This window comes from Pelophylax lessonae (genome assembly GCF_965119305.1).
Source record: "Pelophylax lessonae genome assembly, chromosome: 9".
Lineage (NCBI taxonomy): Eukaryota > Metazoa > Chordata > Amphibia > Anura > Ranidae > Pelophylax > Pelophylax lessonae.
This window is the reverse complement of record NC_138776.1, coordinates 39,143,011-39,160,752: the sequence shown is the minus strand read 5'-3', so window position 1 is coordinate 39,160,752 and position 17,742 is coordinate 39,143,011. Positions and strand designations below refer to the sequence as shown.

General features: G+C 42.4%; 1 protein-coding gene across 2 annotated transcripts in view; it reads right to left on the bottom strand.

Annotated features, from left to right (window-relative positions):
• Positions 1-17,742, bottom strand: part of SORCS3 (sortilin related VPS10 domain containing receptor 3) — a 1,013,788-nt gene that overhangs the window by 225,994 nt on the left and 770,052 nt on the right. For both annotated transcript variants that reach the window (XM_082267888.1, XM_082267889.1), the window contains 4 exons: positions 16,038-16,217; positions 12,997-13,143; positions 8,858-8,960; positions 1,845-1,921 (listed from right to left, as the gene is read on the bottom strand). In XM_082267888.1, the coding sequence (XP_082124014.1) occupies positions 1,845-1,921; positions 8,858-8,960; positions 12,997-13,143; positions 16,038-16,217 (507 nt within the window). The remainder of the gene's footprint in view (positions 1-1,844; positions 1,922-8,857; positions 8,961-12,996; positions 13,144-16,037; positions 16,218-17,742) is intronic.

The following is a 17,742-nucleotide window of genomic DNA, read 5'->3' as shown; positions in this document are numbered from 1 at the left end:
AATATATATTTTTAATGGAAAAAAGGAAAAAAAAAAAACTCATTGTTTTAATAGAGGACTTTATGCATTGTTTGTGCAGTTTGTTTGTAAAAATTTTTGGTTATTCGGAGATTCAGATGTATCTGAATCTCCGAATGAAATAGTAATGACTTTCATTGAAATTTTGTTTCGTATATTAATTTTCTAATGAATTCCAAATTTTCAGAATGATTTCAATTAGGATCGGTCAAAAATTCATCAAATAAGTCATATTCTTTGTGAAGACTAGCTGGAAGCCCGCAAACCCCCACAACCCTGGCCATGAACATGGGAACAAGGTTCTTTGGGGTAAGAGGGGCAGAGCCCCCCCTGCCTCAAAGCAGCCCTCCATGTTGAGGGCATGTGGCCTGGTATAGTTCAGGAGAGAAGGTGCTTACTCGCCCCCCCCCCCCCTTTTCCTGGTCTACCTGCATGCTCAGATAAGGGTCTGCCATTTTTTTTTATATTTTAGCGTGGGGTTCCCCTTAAAATCCATACCAGACCAAAAGGGCCTGGTATGGATGGGTAGGGGGGGGGGGGGGCGCCACACGTTTTTTTCAGAATTTTTCATTGCATTCTTTTGTTTACATTCATCTGCCTGCTGCCAGTGGATGGGTCAACGGTTGGTAAGGATGTGTGTGACGGACAGCTTACTGGCCCACTCCTTAACAACCAGCTATTCTTCTTACAGAATTTGAATCGGTTGATCATTTTTCGACCGATCCGAGTTTGAATTGTTCCAAAAAATATGGAATACTTTAAGAAATTAATAAACAAAACAACATTTTACTAACTAACTCCAAAACAAATCAATGAAATTAAATTAGTAACATAACAAATCTTTACGACATGAAACACATTTTTCCGTTCTGAACATGTCTATTGAAAACGTATGTACTGTAGTAAGCCAGTTCTCTGACCACCAATGTTTGTGAGAATTATGCACTGACCATTAATTAAAGGAATCCAGATCACCAGTGTAAAAAAGGTCTGTCTACTGACCACCAATACTCAAAGTGCCTGTCCACAAACTGACAAAAGAAGGTGTGTTCCCTGACCATCACTGTAAAGGAGGCCTTGTTCACTGACCACCAATGTAAAGGAGGACTGTCCATTGAACACTTATGTAGGAAGCCTGATGTATGACTACCACTGTTTAAGAAGCCTGTTCACTGACCATCAATTAAGTCAACTGACTGCAATTAAAAAAAGGCCTGTCCCAGGACTACCATTTTAAAGAAAGGTTCCTTGTATACTGACCACCAGTGTGAAGGAGTAATCCCATGATTACCAATGTAAATTGAGCCTTTCCAGTGACACCATTGTAAAGGCATTTCCAGTGAACCCTTGTATAGTAGGGGCATTTCTTTTATCTAAAAATATACAACTGTCTTTTATTAGGGGTTCCCCTTTTGTTGACCATAAATATAAAAGATACATATATTGCAGGGACCTGTGCACTGAACATCAGAGTAAAAACAAAAGGGTGTACAGACTGCCATCAATGAAAATACATTTATACATGGTTGCACTAAAGGCTGCTAACCACCTGTGAATAAGAAGCATATTATTAGGGATGCAATACACTGGGTGCTACAAAGGGGTCACTGGAAAGGGTAGTTGCTGAGCCAATGGTCTCCATTAAAGTCGTATGGATCTCAGTAACTTCCAGCTGAATAATACTGTATTGTTAACATGAAACAACAGTATCCTACATTCAAATTATTTATAGCAGTTTCTATTCAGTATTTTCCATATTTATGCTATCAGTTAACCCCCCCCCCCCCCCCTTCAAAAAAATGAAGAGTATTAGTCTGAGCACTTACATGTTTCCACGTATTGCCACCATCCGATGAGATGTACATATTAGTGTCCGTAGAGGAAAGTTCGGGTCCAACGTTACCTGAAAGAGAAACATATTACCTGAAGAGTGTAGAGCTGGGTTTATACATGTGAGTTTATAACTGCTCTCAAAGTTTGGAAAACAATGTACTCTGTCCTTAAGTATCCATCTGTGTATAAGGAAATCAATAGCTCCAAAAAAGAGATGCCTTTTGTTACAAAAACCATTATTGTATTGAACGCTATCATGCCCCCGATGCTGATACTGCCTACTTGGGTTACAGCAATGTAAAATATTTCCATAAAAGAGCACCGAAAGGTATTTTATGTATTACATAAAAAATGTCTGAGTTCTTCATAACTATACTTGCTTTGGATCAGTGACTTTGAGAATAACATCAGCACCAGCTAGTCATTTTTAGTAGCAATGGTAGCCTAAGACTGTCTCTCAGCATAAGACAGTTAAAGACCCTGTAAGACTCAGCTTAACACTTACCATCTTCGTCACACTAATACTAACTCTCCCTATTACATTAACTTGCTCTTTACCACTAACCCTAACCCTTTTTGTAACCCTAACTTGACCCTGATCTGTAAGCCTAACACTTACCTTTCCTGTAGCCCTAACACAAATACCCCTGTATCCCTACTACTAACCTTCTCTGTAACAGTCACGTTCACTCTCCCTGTTTACCTAACTAGCCCTGTAAGACTAAGCCTAACATTTACCATCTTTGTAACTCTAACACTAACCCTCCCTGTTACACTAACTTGCTTTGAAACCCAAATACTATCCCTACCTGTAAGCCTAATACTCACCTTCCCTCTATCCCTAACACAAAGGTCAAGTGTAGTATATGTTCTTATCAGTGCCCAGTAGGGATGCTCCACCATCATTCAGAGATAGCTGACTGTATAGTATCAATGTTGGTATGATGGATGTCCTGAGGGATCTTCCCGATGGGCAAGGAAACCAAATTGAGCATGCACCATGTAAGGTGTGGGTCAGGAGTACTTCCCTGGCATGGAGGGTTTCAAGGGGCCCAGTGCCTCCTGATTTCAGCAGCGCTGCCTTATCTGGTCAGGGGCTGGTAAGGCAAAGAACCAGCGGTATCAAACTAACCCTGGAAATGCTCTTTGTATCACTTTGGGTTTGGGACCCCACTGTGAGAACTAGGCCACAACACCTCTTGTTTTTTTCTGCACTATGCTTCATGGGCTACGCCTTTTGGCTGAGACCGGGTAATTTTTATTACCAGGTGCAAGGCCTAGCCATTGCACTTCAATGGCACTTATTTATTTAGCATTATTGTTATTTTGCTCTCCACATGTGTGTCACCTGCACTTACATTGTTTTTCCTTTTTGCACTCAGGGTGGAGGGTGTGAGTCCTCGGGCCTACTCTGAATTTTACGGGGTGGGTGTGTGGCCATAAGGTTCCTCCCCCCCCCGCCCCACCTTGAGGGGGTCCCCCTTCAGGGGACGCAGAGAACTGCGCCCTGAGCCCACTCAGTTGTGTGACAATAGCGAATGAATATCATTCATTCAGCCAATCAGGAAGCAGGTCCTGAGACCCGTTTCCCGATTGGTCTAAAGGAGAGGCCATGCTATTGGCCAAGGAGGAGGAGGAGGGGGAGACGCAGGGGAAGCCGCCGCCGCGGGGGGACGCCGCCACCTGCCCTCCACGTCAGTCCAGGGTGAGTGAGCCGGCGAGGGTGCTATGGTGTGCGAGCTGGTGTGGTCCGGGAGAGGGGGGAATATGGTGTGCGAGCTGGTGTGGTCCGGAAGGGGGGGGGGTTATGGTGTGGTCCATCTGCCGACCCCCCCCACCCCTCCCGGCCCATGGAGCACCAGCGGCCACTGTGTTTTACCCTTAGGCGTGAAAGGGCTAAAAAGGAATTAATTAGCATTTTCAGTTTGTGGTGATCAGATGCGGTTTGGTAGAATCTGCATCAAAGACCGGCCTTCCAGCGCCAACAGATGAAGCGCCGGCTATGGTCTCAAGCTCAGTAGAGTTCAAAAGAAGATTATTGTCTTCGGCATAAATAAAAAACAGAAATTTCGGAAACAAAAACAGGTAATTTAAGCAACGTCAAGGACAAAGCTGATGTGAAGACGGCAACATTCCCAACAACAATGGTAAAATTACCATAGTCCATTTATTGAATGATGAATTCCGGAGGGTTGCTACAGGATACTGCCCTTTTCTCAAAGCTCTTTGCCTTTTTAAATAAACTTGAAAGTCTGACAGTGACAGAAAGAAATCGTTCAAATCTTAGCGGCGTTCTGATCTGCTAACTGGATAAAATGTCACATACGCTTGTATGTCCTACAGGATTTGATGTATGTCTAATAAATCAATTGCACGCTACAACAAAGACATGACTGACTGCTGTTGTTGAGCAACAACAAATGAACAAAACAATGATTTTTCATGTTGATCTCCACGTCCTTCATAAAAACCGAGCTGTCATTCAGCAGCTAAATACAAACCATCTCCATAGAAATTACACTGAACCTCTTCTGTCGAAATCAAAGCAAGAGCGCCAAATGGTTTAAACGTTTCTAGGCCAAAATGTGCCCTTTATTGCCAGAAAAGTATCCTCTGTGTGCCTCTCTGAAATAAGTTTCCCTTGTTACTACTCCGGTATGATAAAGAAAAATTATTATCATGCAATTTACTAATGATTAAATTACATTGCTAAGTGATTACATGCCTATAGGCATATAATCAGGGCCACTGATGGGGGGGGGGGGGGGCACCAGTCCTCCTGTAGGGGGCCCGGTCACACAGGGGGGCCCGACAATACCTATAGGCATATAATCAGGGCCGCTGATAGGGGGGGCCACAAGTCCTCCTGTAGGGGGCTGGGGCACACAGGGGGGCCCTGAAAATACCTAGAGGCATATAATCAGGGCTGCTGATAGGGGGGGGACCACCAGTCCTCTTGTAGGGGGCCCAGGGACACAGGAAGGCCCCGACAGCACAGTGACTCGGTGCAGTTGGGGGGGGAGGGGCTATTACAGAAGGTAGCCATGTGTGGCTCTCTGCAGGCAGCAGCTGATAGCCAGTGTTTCTCCCCCTCCTGCCAGGCTTTCAGTTGCTGCAGGGAGAGACACAGACACAGGGCATCGTTCTTGCAATTGTTCTCTGACACCGATTCTCCCTCTCCCTATTCTGTCTGCCTCTGATCCCCCCTCCCTGTGTGCCCCCTTTCTTCCTCCTTCCCCCCCCCCAACAGCGCCCCCCACCCACCCACAGCGCCTCAGGCTTCCCTGTCCTGTAAAAAAAAAATAACAAATTGTAAAAAAAAAAATAATAATAATAATAATAATTAAACACTGTAATACATTTTTTTTTTAAAAATTGTAAAATAAAATAATTGTAAACACTTTTAGCATTTTTGTAAACAAAAAAAAAAAATAAAAAAAAAAAATATATATATATATATATATATATATTTTTATAAAATGTAAAAAATAATTAAAAAGGGCTAATTCACACAGTCACACAGGCTCTCTGTTATGTTTGTGTCCACTAATAATGATTTTAGTGTATTTTTAGTGGAAATATTGTCTTGAATATTTCGGGTTGTATGGGGCCCCATGATTTCTAACAAACAACCCTGCTTATAATATACAGAGCCTCCCTCTCACTATTCTGCCTGCTTCTGATCCCCCCCACCCCCCTGTTTGTGCCCCCTTTTCACAATAGGAGGAACACAAGAGCTCTGTGTTGTTAGCAGAGAGAACAACTGTGTGCTGTGTTTACAACAGTAGATGGCGATTCTCTCTTCACTGGGAGCAATCGCTGGTGCCCGGCGGCAATCGCGACCGATGTCTCGGCTTCCCCACTGGCGAGTAGGCACGCGTGTGCCTCCTCCCTCAGGATCTGTCCTGGGAACCGTCATACAAGTACAGCAAGTCGCAGGAACCTGCCGCTGTATTTTTTTTTTTTTTTTCAAATATACTTTATTGAAGTTTTAACAAGTGATATACAATAAACATTTGAGCGTTAACAGTCGCTCGCTTGCATAATGCACAAAGGATGAAGTTAGTTGAGCAATGGCTTACATACAACAGATGTTCGTTAACATACGGAATCTTAACAAACTTGTCTAAGTATACCATACGTCTTCAAGGGATTTAGAAATAGGTTTCCAATAGCATATACTCATTAAGTTGGGTTATTAGGATACCATGACGTCCACGCTGCCCACAGCTTGTCAAAAGAGTCAATAGATGGTGTGGTCCTCGCCACTAACAGACGCTCATATTGGTAGTTGAGATTTACCTGAATCAATACCTCACTATGACTAGGGGCTGAACTGTCTTTCCAATGTCTGGCTATGACCAGTTTTGCTGCAAGTAGGATATGAATGATTATGTTTGCGAAATTCTCTCGGATAGTCTTGGATCCCTATATGAAGAACAGCGAGAGAGGGGGACGGTTGTTTGAGTATTCCTGAGATTTCCGCCATGATTTGGAAAATCTTTTTCCAGTAACTGGAAATACCCACGCAAGACCAGAACACGTGGAAAATGTTCGCTGCTTGGCCGCAGCCACGCCAGCAAAGAGGTGAGCATTCAGGTATGAATTTCGCCAGTATGACCGGGTCTTGTACCACCTCGCTACTATTTTTTGGGATAAATCCCAGTGATTCACACAGTGCGTCACGGTTGTGACCGCTTGGAGCGCTTGCGACCATTGTCGTGGCGTGAATTGCATACCAAGATCATGTTCCCAGCGAGTCATCAGAGATGTTTTAGTAAATGTGGACTTGTAAATGTAAAATGTAAACAGTTTTTTTTTTTTTTAGTTTATGCCATGGGAATGTATGTTACATAAAGTAAGTGGTACCCCAATTTGGCTGCAAAATTGTAAAATGTATTATGTAAAATGTTTATGTAATAGACAATCGGCCAGAATTAGGGCATAAAAGCTACTGGAGAAGGTCAGATTCTGGAACTGCTTTCATTGTGGAATCTCCATGTGTGCTTCTCCTTCTATCTTCTACTGTTTTAACTTTGTAACTCCTCCCTTCTCAAAAAGACGTTCAAAAGGTTTTACGGTTGTTGTTTTACTTATCGGTACTTTAGAATTAGTTTTACCTTTTATATATCAGAATTAACACAGAATTACCATAATAGGTAAAATATTTAGGCAAATACACTATATGCCTAAAGGTATGTAGACAACCCTCCAATTGGTTAAGTGGAGGTTTTTCCAGTGTAGGGCACTGTTAATACAAAGACATTTAAGGCAATTGTGATAACAGTTTTGGGAATGCCCTTCCTGTTCCAGTATGGCTGTGCCACCCTTGTGCACAAAGCCAGGTCCATAAAGACATGGTTTGAGCAGTATGCTGTGAAGGAATTCTGGTGGTCTGCACAGAGCTCTGAAATCAACCCTACTAAAAACCTTTGGAATGAACCGAAAGGCCGATTATGAGCTTAAGCAGGAATGAGTTTAGGCATTCTCATCCAACATGACAATGAACAAAAACCCAGCTCTATAAAGATATTGTTTGGTCAGTTTGGAGTAGAGGACCTGGAGTGGCCTTCACAGAGCCCTGACCTCAACCCAACTTAACATGACAAGGAACCCAAGCCAGGTCCCTAAAGACATGGTTTGACCAATTTGGTGTGGACAAATTCGGGTTACCTGCACAGATCTCTGACCTCAACCCTACTGAACACCTTTCAAATGAACTGAAAGGCTGATTATGAGCCTAAGCAAGTATGAGAATAAGTATTGTCATCCAACATGACAATGTCCACAAACCCAGCTCTATATAGATATGGTTTAGTAATTTTGGTGTAGAGGACCTGGATGACCTTCACAGCCCTGACCTCAACCCAACTTGAAATTACAATGTACCCAAGCCTGGTCCTTAAAGACATGGTTTGACCAATGTGGAAGAACTCAAGTGGCCTTCAGAGAGCCCTGACCTCAACCCAACTTAATATGACAATGTACCCAAGCATGGTCCTTAAAGACATGGTTTGACCAATGTGGAAGAACTCAAGTGGCCTGCACAGAGCCCTGACATCAACCCTACTGAACACATATGGGATGAATTGGAACTCTGACAGTGCAACATGTTTTCTTGTGCTGTATTGGCTGAATGGGCACATATTTCCATAGATACCCTCCAAAATCCTATGGAAAGCTTCCCCAGAAGAGTAGAGGTTGTTTTAGACTCAAATGGAGGCCAACTCCATATTAATGTCAATGGGTTTGAAGTGGGAAGTCAAACAAGCTCATGTACAGTAGGTGTGAAGGTCACTTGGTCAGGTGTTCATGTACTTTTAGCTATAGAATGTTTATCTATATCAAAATAGTTACCTGGTGCAACAATAAGCCAGGAAGCCAGGGCCTTGCTGGATAAAAAATTATGTTGCAACAAAATTATCAACTGCTTTACAGCGGAAACCCCCAGCCTCTTAGATGAAATCTGCTGTAGGAAAAAACATTTTTTTTCCGTTAATTTAGAGGGTTTCTGTTGGTGTGGGTTGAGAGTGCATGTTTTTAGACTCTTATACTTTATTTCATTTTGTGATCCTTGTACTTGCATTTTCTTTCCATTTTTTTCATTTTCTTTTTGTGGTTTTTATGTACAGTTGTAAGCAGGTGCAGTCTATTTTCTTCATTGTAGGTGGTGCTTGACCGCAGCCACATTGCAGTTGAAGGGGAAATCAAGAGAAACATGGTCCCTCTATGGTTTCCTGGGTCACTGGGGCAGCTATACGATGCTGTCTACCTATGTGACATTAGCAGCCATCTTGGGTCAGGCAGATCCTATTTATGGCCTTGGCTCCCAGGCTTGGCGCACATTTTGCACGTGGGTAGTGTAGAGACAGGTCACCCATCTTATAAGGACAGGGATTACCGCTAGGGAGAGGTTCTAACTAAGCTCATATAGGTGTGATGGCTACTTGGTTAGGTTGTCATGAACTTTTAGCCATAAAGTATTCTTCTGTATCGAAATGGTTACCTGCTGCAACAATAAGCCAGGGAGCTGTGACCTTGCTGGATATGCTACCGGAGTTATACGGGTTCTCAGACATCTGTAGGTTAAAGTGCAGGGAGCAGAATGGCTATAAAGACAAAGCAGGGAAAGCAAGTGAACCTACTAATAAGCCAAAAAAGGAAATTCAGTATGACACAAAATGTAGAGCAAATAAGACTTTCAAAAGGTGCAAAGAAACATATTATATATATATATATATATATATATATATATATATATATATATATATATATATATATATATATATATATATATATACAGTATATATATATATATATATATATATTAAAATAAAGTGCAACGCAAAGAGAATTGATGCAGCGTTATAATAAAGGGACACCTTAATAAATGATGCAGTAAAAAAAAAAAGGAAAAGACAATAAAATCAGTCCATATGCAGCTGACGAAGTCCCGTCCAAGGACGTAACGCGTACGAGAGGAGAAGCAACGTATGATGACACCCGCAGATATCTTTGTGGTTTGATTACAAACACTGACTATATGCACTTGTTAGTGCTTTATATGTAAGTGGATTTTTATCTTTATTCAATAAGTTGCGGAAGATACAGAGAGCACTAGATTGTGTGTTTTGTGTTTCCATCTATAAACGGTGTTACACAGAGATATTCCAATCCATGGCGAGCGCTGTATACAGGAATTAACATCCCATGCCTTGTGTGAATGCTGTGTGACCTTATAGATCAAATTCAGGAGGTGAGAGGCAGCATTTGTCTGTGTTGGATGGGCTGAGATTCACACTTAACACCTTCATGTTATATGGAAGCACTTTCTACTCCACTGTGGCTGTCACCTTATTATTCGCCGGCTGCATATGGACTGATTTTATTGTGTTTTCCTTTTTTATGCTGCATCATTTATTAAGGTGTCCCTTTATTATAATGCTGCATCAATTCTCATTGTGCTTCACTTTATTGTATTACATGTCTTATGAGGGTTTATGGTATTGACCTTATAGTGTTCAGCTGGCATTTTACACGCATCTATTTATTTTATACGTCTGCGCTGCATATTGTTTTATTTGTTGATATATATATATATATATATATATATATATATATATATATATATATATTGTAAATATATGTACACTATATTACCAAAAGTATTGGGACGCCTCCCTTTGCACACACAAGCACTTTAATGCCATCCCAGTCTTAATCCATAGGGTTCAATATTGAGTTGGCCCACCCTTTGCAGCTATAACAGCTTCAACTCTGCTAGGAAGGCTGTCCACAAGGTTTAGGAGTGTGTCTATGGGAATGTTTGACCATTCCTCCAGAAGCGCGCTTGTGAGGTCAGGCACTGATGTTTGATGAGAAGGCCTGGCTCGAAGTCTCACTCTAATTCATCCCAAAGGGGTTCTATCAGATTCAGGTCAGAACTCTGTGCAGGCCAGTCAAGTTTCTCCACTCCAACTCGCTCATCCATGTCTTTATGGACCTTGCTTCGTGCACTGGTATGCAGTCATGTTGGAACAGGAAGGGATCATCCCCAAACTTTTCCCACAAAGTTGGGAGCATGAAATTGTCCAAAATGTCTTGGTATGCTGATGCTTTAAGAGTTCCCTTCACTGGAACTAAGGGGCCAAGCATAATCCTTAAAAAACAACCCCACACCATAATCCCCCCTCCACCAAATGATTTAGACCAGTGCTCAAAGCAAGGTCCATAAAGACATGGATGAGCGAGTTTGGGGTGGAGGAACTGGACTGGACTGCACAAAGTCCTGACCTCAACCCAATAGAACACCTTTAGGATAAATTAGAGTGAGACTGCGAGCCAGGCCTTTTCTCTGACATCAGTGTCTGACCTCACAATTGTGCTTCTGGAAGAATAGTCATACATCCCCATAGACACACTCCTAAACCTTGTGGACAGCCTTCCCAGAAGAGTTAAAGCTGTTATAGTTGCAAAGGGTGGGCCAACTCAATATTGAACACTGCGGGCTAAGGCTGGGATGCCAATAAAGTTCATGTATATCTAAAGGCAGGTGTCCCAATACTTTTGGTAATATAGTGTGTATATACAGTATATATATACAGTAAACCCCCCTCCATTGCGGGGGTTACGTTCCGGACCCAGCCGCGAAAAGTGAAATTCCGCGAAATAGAAACACCCTATTAAAATGCATTGTAGGCATGTTTTTTTACTGTCACTGTACATGTAAAAGCATTTTAAGGTCTTTAAACACACTTTTAAAACAATAGAAACTCATTTAAACACATAAAAGATACTAAGAGACATAGCAAGAGCTATGGAAAACACAAAAATATTTCATTTTTAATGATTTATATAGTAAAATAACATTACAAAAAAAAACGCGAATTACCGGGACCGCAAAAACTGGACCGCGATGGAGCGGGGGATTACTGTATATATATATATATATATATATATATACAGTGGGTACGGAAAGTATTCAGACCCCCTTAAATTTTTCACTCTTTGTTATATTGCAGCCATTTGCTAAAATCATTTAGGTTCATTCTTCTTCCTCATGAATGTACACATAGCACCCCATACTGACAGAAAAACACAGAATTGTTGACATTGTTGCAGATTTATTAAAAAAGAAAAACTGAAATATCACATGGTCCTAAGTATTCAGACCCTTTGCTGTGACACTCATATATTTAACTCAGGTGCTTTCCATTTCTTCTGATCATCCTTGAGATGGTTCTACACCTTCATTTGAGTCCAGCTGTGTTTGATTATACTAATTGGACTTGATTAGGAAAGCCACACACCTGTCTATATAAGACCTTCCAGATCACAATGCATGTCAGAGCAAATGAGAATCATGAGGTCAAAGGAGCTGCCTGAAGAGCTCAGAGACAGAATTGTGGCAAGGCACAGATGGAAGACGTTTGGGACGACCAGAACCCTTCCTAGAGCTGGCCGTCTGGCCAAACTGAGCTATCGGGGGAAAAGAGCCTTGGTGAGAGAGGTAAAGAAGAACCCAAAGATCACTGTGGCTGAGCTCCAGAGATGCAGTCAGGAGATGGGAGAAAGTTGTAGAAAGTCAACCATCACTGCAGCCCTCCACCAGTCGGGGCTTTATGGCAGAGTGGCCCGACGGAAGCCTCTCCTCAGTGTAAGACACATGAAAGCCCGCATAGAGTTTGCTAAAAAACACCTGAAGGACTCCAAGATGGTGAGAAATAAGATTCTCTGGCCTGATGAGACTAAAATAGAACTTTTTGGCCTTAATTCTAAGCTGTATGTGTGGAGAAAACCAGGCACTGCTCATCACCTGTCCAATACAGTCCCAACAGTGAAGCATGGTGGTGGCAGCATCATGCTGTGGGGGTGTTTTTCAGCTGCAGGGACAGGACGACTGGTTGCAATCGAGGGAAAGATGAATGCGGCCAAGTACAGGGATATCCTGGACAAAAACCTTCTCCAGAGTGCTCTGGACCTCAGACTGGGCTGAAGGTTTACCTTCCAACAAGACAATGACCCTAAGCACACAGCTAAAATAACGAAGAAGTGGCTTCACAACAACTCCGTGACTGTTCTTGAATGGCCCAGCCAGAGCCCTGACTTAAACCCAATTGAGCATCTCTGGAGAGACCTAAAAATGGCTGTCCACCAACTTTTACCATCCAACCTGACAGAACTGGAGAGGATCTGCAAGGAGGAATGGCAGAGGATCCCCAAATCCAGGTGTGAAAGACTTGTTGTATCTTTCCCAAAAAGACTCCTGGCTGTATTAGATCAAAAGGGGGCTTCTACTAAATACTGAGCAAAGGGTCTGAATACTTAGGACCATGTGATATTTCAGTTTTTCTTTTTTAATAAATCTGCAACAATGTCAACAATTCTGTGTTTTTCTGTCAGTATGGGGTGCTATGTGTACATTCATGAGGAAGAAGAATGAACTTAAATGATTTTAGCAAATGGCTGCAATATAACAAAGAGTGAAAAATGTAAGGGGGTCTGAATACTTTCTGTACCCCCTGTATGTATATATATATATATATATATATATATATATATATATATATATATATATATATATATATATATATATATATATACAGTGTATAGAGAGATAGAGTATTGTAGAACTTCATAACTCACCAGTAGACAATTTATGGGGTTCCCCTTCATATCCAAGTCGGGAGCCTGAATAAGGCGCCAGTCCCGCCCTTTGTTGTAAGTAATAAAGGTCTTCACGCGCTCATCAACTTTCTTATTGGCCAGGAGTACACCTTTTATCCCAGCTACCTAGGAAAAATGAATGGAAGCATTTTAGAGAACTGAGGAACATTTTCATCTATTTTACAATCTGAATTATTTAACACACAATAGCTGCAGCCACATCCAGCCGTTTTAAGAACATGAAACACCGTGGGGTCTGTACCTAAAGGGTCAAAATCAATTGTTTGCTATTGTGTTCTTACTTTTTTTCTTACAGTTTTTTTTTTTCTTTCTTATTTTTCACCATTTCTTTTACTTTACTTTGACATTACAGCATTTTATTTCTAACAATAACTGTATAAATTTACAAAAATGTGGGCGCACATCAGCGCAAACAAAAGAAAAGTATTTATTTTACAGCATATAGAGCAATCTAATGTCAATAGTATTTATGAAAATGAATCTTTTATTTATACTGAAAATAGAGTTTTGAATGCTACAAGCTTCAAAGACCCCTTGGTGAGCAAAACTGAAAACTATTGCATTTTTGAAGTGTATGTCGAGCCAAGTTTGGTGGATTAGAACTCCTATTGCATTTTTATTGCTATCCGGGGCTCTGGTAGAAAGATTTACTTTCATTTCCCGCCCAGTTGAGAAAAATTTGATGCGACAGGAAATGGGGGGGGGGGGGGCACCTGTAACAGGAGCACACACATAAAAAAAAATCTGATAGAGGTTTTAATCTTACAACATTTATAAAAAAAAAAATTTGGCTGGACATACAGGGGATGATTTACTAAAACCAGAGAGTGCAGAATATGGTGCAGCTGTGCATGGTAGCCAATCAGCTCTGACTTCAGCTTGTTGAATTAAGCTTTGACAATGAAACCTGGAAGCTGACTGGCCCAGATTTTACACGCTCCAATTTTAGTAAATCGACCCCACAATTTCAATGTCTCCATTGGCTAGAGACAATCCTGTCAATGGAACTGATTTCCTCCGCAAGGAAAGTTATTTTGCAACAAAATTACCAACTGCTTTACGGCAGAAACTCACAATTTAGCTCATTCAGCTACTTAGATGAATCTGCTTTAGGAAAACAAAACATTTTTTCCCTTAAAGTGGTTGTAAAGGCAGAAGGGTATTTGATCTTAATGCATTCTAATACTTACCTGGGCTCCATCTAGATCCAGCGAAAGACTCGGCTGTCCGAGACTCCCCTCCTCATTGGCTAAGACAGCAGTGCGGCACCATTGGCTTCTGCTGCTGTCTGTCAAAGTCAGTCAGCCAATGAGAATAGAAAAAGGGCTGGGCCGGGCCGTGGCTCTGTGTCTGAATGGACACAGGGAGTTGTGACTCGGATCGGGTGCCCCCATAGCAAGCTGCTTACTGTAGGGGCACTCAACAGGAGGGAGGGGCCAGGAGCACCAAAGAGGGGCCCAGGAAGAAGACTCACTACACAGAGCAGGCAAGTATAACATGTTTGTTATTTAAATAAAAAAAAAGAATTTACAATCACTTTGATTTAGATCAGGCATGTCCAACGTGCGGCCTGGGAGCCACATGCGGCCCGGAACCGCAGGCAATGCGGCCCACTGCCCCCTGACAATTTTTTTTTTTGCTGGGGAGGAAGGAAGTAGATTCGGGGGCCCGGCCCCAGCGGCTTCCGACTGACTATAGGCAGAGGCTGCCTCGGAGGGGATCATACACTAATTGTGTTAAATTAGTGCTGGGGGAGGGGGGGGCAGTAGCGCGGGTAGGGTGCAGCGGAGTTTTTTTACTTATATACCTTAACTATAGTATATATTTTATATGCGGCCCGAGAAAATTTCTCTACACTCAATGAGGCCCAGAGAAGCCAAAAGGTTGGACACCCATGGTTTAGATAGTTTCTTTGGGTGTGGGCTGAGTGTGCATGCATTTAAATTATTGTACTTTATTTAATTTTGTGTTTTTTTTCAATTTAATGTTTTTACTTTTTTGTGGTATTTATGCAAAGCTGTAGGAAGGTGCAGTCTATTTTCTCCACCGTATGTGGCGCTCGACCGCAGCAGCATTGAAGTCGGAGGGGAAGCCAAGAGGAATATGGTTCCTCTATGGTTTCCTGGGTCACTGGGGAGGCTATCCGATTGGATGCTGCTGACCCATCTGATTCTAGCAGCCATCTTGGGTTAGGCAGAGCTTATTTATGGCCTTGGCATGCATTGCCTTTGTGGGTAGTGTAGGGACAGGTCACCCATCTGATGAACACAAGTAAGGAATGGATAGAGACACACTATCCTTCCTGGAGACCTCCTCTTTTTTCTGTCGGCACATCTGAGACCTGCTCTGCTACACACCGCTGTTGCATTCTGTGAGTGTTCCCGGCCTGGCGCCTTCCAGCCGGGCTTTTTGTGAATTGATGAACTTTAACATTATTACAAGTTCTGTTCTCTGCAACTGGACTCTAAGTGTTTACTGCCGCCGCACCTCCCCATACAGTCACTTTAATTTTTGGGTAAGTGTTCCTAGTTGCGTGCTGTTATTTTATTTATTTATTTTACTATTTATTGCATTATATGTTTATTTATTTTACTATTTATTGTATTATATATTTTTTTTCTAAAAAAAAAAAACAAAAAAACATAAATTATGAAGTTTATTAGGTGGCATTTTTGGCACAGTTCCATGAATTGAAAGGAGTTTTAGTAATCCTCAGGAGTTATAAAAAAAAAAAAAAAAAACATTGCATCCTAAAAAGAAATCCAAACTACCTTAGTTTCATTTTTAAATTGACTCCACTTCATTTTGCCAAAACTGGGAATCTTTATATTTTAGCTGAAAATTCGGGAGACATTCTTAATTTCATCCCAAGTACCTGGTTCCCACTCTCACCTGTTAGGTAGGACAGTTGAGCAAAACCAATCAATCCACAGCTTAATCATTTAGAAAATTTCCTTTATAATGTCATGTAAAGGGATGGCATGACCTTCAGCCAATACCTCATAAAGGTCGATGACAATATTTCCCTCCAGGCCCCGGCTGCTCTTGACATTCTCTAGTGCGAGGGTAAAGAAGACACCTCGTGTATCTGAGATGTACAGGTTGTAAGTGTCATTTTGGTTCCACTCTTGGACGGCAGCAAACACCTGTTTCTCATCGGTGCTGATGATGTGCATGTCCTATGGATAAACCACATGAGAGTTATTTGTCGAATGCATGGAACAATACAAGTTACCAAAGGTGGACAGAAAGACATGGCTGGGCTTACGCCTGAAATCCACATTTAAATAATAACTGCATAGACTTGTGACTAACCCCCTACACCACCAATACTTACATATACTTACCAATAATTACATAGCTGTAAGTGTTGGTGATTTCTACCCGATGGGATTGATTTAATAAAACTGGAGAAGAGGAAATGGGAACATAATGGGAGGAGTTGTCACTACAAACCAAGAAGGTTTCACCTTTTACTATGGACTTATCAAAAATTAAGTTGGTTGATCTAGGCCCGTGGTTCCCAGCCTGGGGTAAACATTGGGCAGTGGCGGCCCGTCCATTGGGGGCACAGGGGCGCCACCCCCCTTATCCATGCATATGGCCCCCTAATCTAAATGCGGGGCGCCGGACACATGGATTCCAATTGTTTTTTGTTTTTTTTGAAGCACGTGATTAGAGCCAGAGGCTCTAATAGGCTTCAAAAAAGGGTGGGCCCGGGGCGCAGAACACTGTGCCCTGAGCCCACCCAGTTGTGTGACAATAGCGAATGAATATTTGCTATTGTCACACGGATCCTCCTCCTGGCCAATCAGGAAGTGGGTCCTGAGACCCGTTTCCCGATTGGCCGAAAGGAGAAGCCATGCCATTGGCCAAGGAGGAAGAGGAGGGAGGAGACGCAGGAGACTGAGGAGAAGCCGCCGCTGATGATGCCTGCCTGCCCTCCACATGGTGAGTGAGCCGGCGCCTGGGGGGGGCGTATGGTGCGCGGGCTGGTGTGGTCCGGGGGGGGGGGTATGGTGTGGTCCGTCTGCCCCCCCCCCCATGGAGCACCAGCCGCCACTGACATTGGGAATTGCTGGGGTACATGGAAAAAAACATAATAATCAATAGAGCAGAGAGCTGATGTTGGGAAGGAGGAGAGAGCAGGGAAGAAGTGAAGGTTTTCTTCTCTCCTCCTCCTATCCTAGCACCTAGAACTCCATTGGATCAGCAGGGAGGTCCAGACACCATGAGTGCCGGTAGCTCAGCACACAGCAGTCAGAAGGCCAGTGTTAAGGCCTGGGGATCAACTGGATCTGTACTATGACATGGCAGGGGGATGGGAATGAGGAAATGGAGAAGAAGGACAGCTTGCAGGTTGGTGGCAAGGACTGTGAAGCCAAGGCGCAGGGTTCAGAGGTTACAGACAGCAACCAGGTAACAGCCCATAGCAGCATGGCCACAGCATATATGCACTTTCATACATTCACACTTTCATTCTTACATTTTTAATTCATTTTTTTATTCATACTCTCAATTAAACTTTCAATTCAGAAAAGGAAAAGGGGAATTTTGTGCTTGAGGTAGTTTTCTCATAGAGAGTGGGGAGGTTGTATTAGGAGGAGGGTCAATTTTAACCTTGGAGGTACTTTGTGCTTTACTTACTTTTGACCTCTGCCGTCTGAAGATTACCTACTCCTGACTCCTGCAAACTGTACATTT